The following is a 6,250-nucleotide window of genomic DNA, read 5'->3' as shown; positions in this document are numbered from 1 at the left end:
AGACCTGACACTGACCCCCTCCCGTGGCAGCTGGGCCCGCGAAGCAGTTGCTGGACAGCATGCCACCCAGGCCTACGGTGAAGGTTCAGCATGGAAGGTCAGCCCACATCCAGGTCTGAGCAGTGCTCCGTAGGGAGCTGCAGCCCAGGCTGCTGAAAGCTGCACTGCTGGACCCTGGTCCTCCGCCCAGAGGACCGAGGAGGCCACATTCTGGTCTGGCCTCCCCTGGGAAAGGAAGAGTGAGTGAGATGTAGTATTGGTCAATGGCACTATTCAGACCCCAGGAAGGCCTGACTTCTCTGAACCTGGATCACAGGCAAAGCAACCAGCTTAGCATCTGGTGGATAAAGAAGGCTTATGAGAGGCTTCCAGGGCAGCCTGGCTCTCGAAGGCCCCACCCAGACTCCGCAGAGGCCTGGAAAGAAAGCACTCATGCTAGCCTAGGCTTGGACTGGCCCTGCCGTCCCCTCCCTGCTCTGGGGCTGGCGGCACGAGTGAGTGTGATGAGCTTTCTTTACTCCACGTGAAGCCGTGAAGCCCGTGGCACACTTGGTCAGGAGTCCCTGAGATCCCGACTCCCTCACTGGGGTTCAACTCTGGTTAGAGAGGCTTCCCCACCTTCTCCCTCCCTCCACACCCACATGGACCGACACAATGTGAGTGAGCTCCATTTCCTACAGTCACTCTCTATCTGGCAGGTGGTTGATCCATCTGGATCCCATAGATCAGGAGCCAAAGGAACAAGGCAGCACAGGGGTTCCTAGGATCCAGGCTTCCAGCAGCCCCAACTCCCTTCAGACTAGAGGCAAAGTCCCCACCACACACAGAGACACACACACACACACACACACACACCCCCGCAGGAGAGGGTGAGCCAGCCAGGGACAGCAGAGAGCAGGCTGGGTCAGAAGAGGCTGGGGGCAGTCTGCCCAGGTGCTTCGTGGTCCTGGATGTACTGCAAGATGTCCATCGCGTCCATGGTTTGGATCTGTTGCTGCTGTTTCCGCTGTACAGCCATGGCTTCCGACGGGCTTGCTGTTGGGGGCACAGCTGGTTTCCTGGGCAACGCAGGCTTCGCTGCTATCGGGGGCTTGGGCTTGGGTTTGGGTTTGGGCAGAGGCTTGGGTTGAGGTTCAGCTCCCAGGTTCAGGATCTGGTCTAAGTCCTCTTCAATTCTAGGGACCCAAATGGTTACACTGTTGTTAGTTGTCAAGTGCCACTGAGTCGACAATGGCTCGGTAACCCTGTGAACGCCAACAGGTGGAAACCTTGCCCTGTCCTGCACAGGCTCACGATCTGAGCCACGTTCACGCTCACTGTTGTTTACATCCCCTGCAAAACTCTCCCTGAACATCAGCAACACCACTCTCCATGTGGGGTCTAGGCAGAAGTTCTGGGGAGCTAAGCTTGACCTGGACCCCTTCTTGGACATGCCACACTGAGCCAGGTCAAAGCCTGGCCCAACCTTGGCCTCCTGTCCCCATCATGCTCCTGAACTACAATCCCAGAGGGGCACAGTCCGAATCCACCAGATGCTTTGCCAGGGAAGGAGGGACAATCTCCTCCTGTACCAGTCAGATCTGATTTGACGGTACTCACACAAAAATAATTTATTTTTTTTTAAGAAAGACAGGTTTTCCTTCCCTGACCCCCTAGCACAGAACTGGAAGCCCAGATCTGCCTCTGAGGTGACCTCACTTTAGCCCTGCAGGCCTCTTTAGGAGACTTTTCTTTCAGCCCTATTAAAAATTAACAGTGAGACTCACCATGGGCTGAGCTCCTGCTGTGTGCTAAACACTTTAAACATATTATCCTATTTGATCTTCAGAACAAGTCTTCAGGGAGGCTCCAGTGTAAGCCCACAGTGTGTGACCTTCCTGAGGGGAAGTTAGAGAGTTACAGAGCCCAAGCTGGAGCCAGGACTGGTTGTCCTCAGAAGCTGAGCTCCATCTCAGTCAAGTTCAACCAGAAAGAAAATGAAGAGGGACTCTGAGCAGCTGTGGCCTGGGATCTGCTTGCCCCACAATGCGCCTCACTGGCCCAGAGCCCCACCAAGGCTCCAGTGCGGCCCTAGGCTGTTGAATGTCCATCAGTGGGTCACACAGGACCAACCCCAAGAACTGAATGGCAGAAAAGAAAGGTCACACCACTGCATGGAACCGCCCTCCTTGCCTGCAGGAAGCACCAGCTCCAGGAAGAAAACTCAACTCCACAAAGCTGGTTGTACAACTGAAGATACCGTTTAATCCATCCCACCCACACATCCAATAAGCACTGTGCTAACGATATTTGCTGGCTGAGCATTTCCAGATTCGTGAACTCATTTTATAAACTCACACCACCATCTATCTGGCAGCAGGTACGGCCCCCGTCTCGCAGATGTGTAAACTGGTGCTCTGAGAGGTGAAGTGTTCTGCCCTGGGTCACAGATCCACAGCGCAGAGGAGCAAGATCTGAACCCAGGGGTGGCTGCCTGGGTTCTCTGGGAACACATAAGCATTAAGGCCCTTTCTCCAGCTTCAGGCAGGGGCTGCTATAGGGTCTTTGGTCTCTATACTGAGTGTATGGGCTCTCCATATGGTCTTAAATCAGACTGTGGAGACCCCAGGAGACTAAAGCTTGGTCTGTAGTCTCGGTCACCGGGGAGGCCCACTCCCCATGTGGACCTGACCCAGGCCTCCCTCCTCCTTGCTTAGGAAGGACCTCCCCTTTGGACTCCACGGTAACCTCCATGGTCTCTAAAGACCTGCGTCCTCAGCAAATGTTTCCTTTAGGTTAGGATTAAGGACATCTGCTGCCCATTTTTCTTATCCTACAGCAGAAGACAGCTCAGCCCAGGCATGCTAACTCTGAGGGAGCCCCAGCTATTAAAGGGTTCCCAGAGCAAGAATAACTACAGAGTACCACACACTGGACCCCACCCACTGCTGCAACGTTCCTATTTGTGAGGGGCTAGATGAGGCCATTTCAAGAACAGCCCAGTTTCCCTTACTCTAAGAAAGATGAACTGGGCCGGGGCTTGCACATCCTCACCAGCTGGTCCAACGTGACTCCGGGCTTAAAAGAAGACTTTGGGATGGTACCCATAGCTACGTCCAGGGGCCTGGTGGACCTCCCTTCTGCCCTTTAGGAAAAGCTGTGCTTGGTTTGTCTGGTCTGGAATTAGGAGATGTCGGGGCCCATCCAATCACAGGGCTGGTAGAATGGAATGGTAACATTCTGGACGCGTAGGCAGATGTATGTGGAAAATTCCCAAGGAAATCCTATGCGCCAACTTTAGGAACCGGGAGGGGTGGAGAGGTACATGGCCCCTTCCAAGCCTCCTTAACTAGGAATTGTAGAATTATTCACAGGCGCTGCTCACACCTGGGCAAAGAGGTTCCTCGTTAGAGGGTCTCAGACAATCAGTTGCACTAGGAACTGATGACAGAGGGACCAAGAACTGTGCAGGCAGAAGACCCATGTGGCCTTGGGAAAGTACATGATCTTTTGTACTTTTGTTTTTCACAGCTATAAAGTGAGACTAACAGCCTCATCCTTCAGGGATGCACAGTGTTGGGTGAGCAGAACACAGTCTTGCACCCAGGAGGATCTGTGGCACCCCTCACTGCGCCCCCTGCATCGGTGGCCCAGGCCACATCCCTCCCTGCCTCGTCTGAGTCCCTCCACCTGTAGACAGGATGATTCCTGCCTGCCCTGCCAACCTCAATAGAAATGCTTACAAGGATCAAATAAAATAACAGATGGAAAGTGCTTTACAAACGTAAGGGAACACCGTATATATTGATTCTCTACTGAAACCACTGGATGTAGAGCAAAGCATGCATAAAACATGAAGCAGCAGCAGCTTCCACCCCTCCTCCCGTGGCACCCACAGTCCAGCTGACAGGATAAATTCCCACAATTCAAAGAGCCTGAGGTGAAGTTCACAGAAGAGGGACCCCACAGCCAGCCAGACTAGACCATCTTTCTGGGAAACAGAAACTTCCAACAAGGCTGACACATGCACAGGGAAGTAAGAAAGACATTCCAAAGCAGAGAGCAGGGTTTGGAGTTGAGGTGAGAATAACTGACAGTAGGGACCAGGAGAATTTGAGACCTGAGGCTTTCTTAAGGCAGCAAATCTGAGAGGGCTGGTCCAGTTCCCCAACCAGCAGAGCTGGGAAAAGGGAACAGACAGGAGGCATCTTTGGTCTGAACATCTCCCCAGTAGGGAAGGGCTTGGAAGAGGAATAGCAGAGGGTGACAGGGCCCATTAGAGCCCTCTTCAATCTCAGCTCCTGACAGGAGGGGCTGTGACGGGGTTCCAGGCCTCCCTACCAGATGCCGGCACTGACTTCCTGCGATGGGCCCAGACATAACAGTCAATCTGAAATCTTACTGGACTGCAGAGCAAAGAACAAAAGGGATCCATCTGATCTAGACTCAGGGGCCCCAACCTGAGCCAAGCCTCACAGAGAGGCAATGCTGGAAGGCTGACTATGGGGGCCCAAACTACTAGGTCACATCACTGGTTAAATGTTTAATTATGAACTGAAGAGCTGGCAGTTTCAACTTACCCAGGGGCCCCTCAGTAGACAGGCTTGCTGATGTGCCTCCCAAAGTCCCAGCCCTGAAAACACTATGGAGCAGTTCTAGTCCACACACAGGGGGTCACCACGAGTCAAAATCAACATGATGGCAACTAATGACGACAACAGTTAGCCAGGGAGAGGCTTGGTCTTAGAAAGCAGGCCAGCGGCCTAGCTCCCTTCACCAAGCAGCAGATCTAACATAAGCACTCCCACGGTGGTGCTGGCTTGCCAACCCATCTCCACAGGAAGCCTGGGGTCCTGGAAAAGCTCAAGGGACTGAATTATCCTCACACTGAGGATCTTGAGAAAGTAAAGCTACAGCCAAAAGCTGTGTCCGATTTTAGGGTTTATCATGGTTGGCAACACAATGACCCTTTAGAACGACTTTGCCCTGAGGTGGGAGGTGTGACATGGGGTGGCCTATGATCAGAGGAAATGGTGGAGTTGCACTCACCATATGGGTAGCTACACAGATACCCCTTTTGAGAACCTTATTTGCATTTGGTATCTCTGAATCATGACTAGGAAAGGGAGCTCTGTTGGCCTAGTATAAAGGATCTATGCTGCCATTCCAAAAGTACACAGTTCAAATCCATCAGCTACTCTGCAGAGAAAGATGGGCAATCTCTTCCTGTATGACTAAACTGCCTCTGAAAACCTGTTAGAGGGTCAGCTAGGGGTCAGTTCTGACTCGAAGGTACACAATAGCAACAATGCCAGGCACTCTACAATCCCGCTCTTCTAGGCCTATGCTATGTGAGGCCGACTGCTGGGGGGTGTGAAGGTGTGGTGTGGTATGGTGAGGTGTGTGGAGAGCGTTGAAGGCTGAAGCCCTCCTTTTTCCATCCTGGGTCTCTACTGAGTTCAGCACTCAGCTAAAGAGCCAACCTGAAGCCCTGTAAGAAAGAAGAAAGCTGCTCATGGATGGAAGACTCAATATTGTGAAAATGACAATACTATCAAAGGCAATTTACATGTTCAATGCAATCCCAATACAAATACCAATTCCATTCTTCAACAAGATGGAAAAGGCAATCTCCAGCTTCATTTGGAATGGAAAGAGGCCCAAAATAAGCAGAGCACTCCTTAAAAAGAGAAGCAAGGTAGAAGGCATCTTACTTCCTGATTTCAAATCCTACTACACTGCCGTGGTAGTTAAGACAGCATGGCACTGGTACAATGACAGACACATAGATCAATGGAATAGAATTGAGAACCCAGAAATCAGGTCATCTATCTATGGTCAGCTGATTTTTTACAAGGAGATGAGAACAGTTAAGTGGGGAAACTACAGCCTTTTTAACAAATGGTGTTGGCAAAATTGGAAAAATATGTTCAGAAAACTCAAGCAAGATCCACACCTCACTCCATACACAAAAACCAACTCAAAGTGGATCAAGTACCTAGGACTAAACTAAGGATGATAATCTTCATTAGAGAAAAACTTGGAAGAACTCTAAAAGCCCTAACTACAGCATTAACATTCTTCCAAGCATCCTGAAAAAGCTACAACCAGGAGAAGATAAAATAGATTAATGGGACCTTCTAAGAATCAAATCCCTATGCACATCCACAATCAATATCGGCTGTGAAAACTAGGCCAGGAGCTGATTGTGGAACAGACCACCAACTACTCATATGCAAATTCAAGCTAAAGCTGAGGAAAATTAAACCAA

General features: G+C 51.0%; 1 protein-coding gene across 1 annotated transcript in view; it reads right to left on the bottom strand.

Moving 5' to 3' along the window:
- Positions 1-904: 904 nt before the first annotated feature.
- The window catches only part of HS1BP3 (HCLS1 binding protein 3), a 46,750-nt gene continuing 41,404 nt past the window's right edge, over positions 905-6,250 (bottom strand). The window contains exon 7 of the mRNA XM_006880645.1: positions 905-1,175. Coding sequence (XP_006880707.1) covers positions 905-1,175 — 271 coding nt within the window. The remainder of the gene's footprint in view (positions 1,176-6,250) is intronic.

This window comes from Elephantulus edwardii, unplaced genomic scaffold (genome assembly GCF_000299155.1).
Source record: "Elephantulus edwardii isolate Elephantulus edwardi_28Jun2011 unplaced genomic scaffold, EleEdw1.0 scaffold00009, whole genome shotgun sequence".
NCBI classification, from domain to species: domain Eukaryota; kingdom Metazoa; phylum Chordata; class Mammalia; order Macroscelidea; family Macroscelididae; genus Elephantulus; species Elephantulus edwardii.
This window is presented reverse-complemented; position numbering and strand designations above follow the sequence as displayed.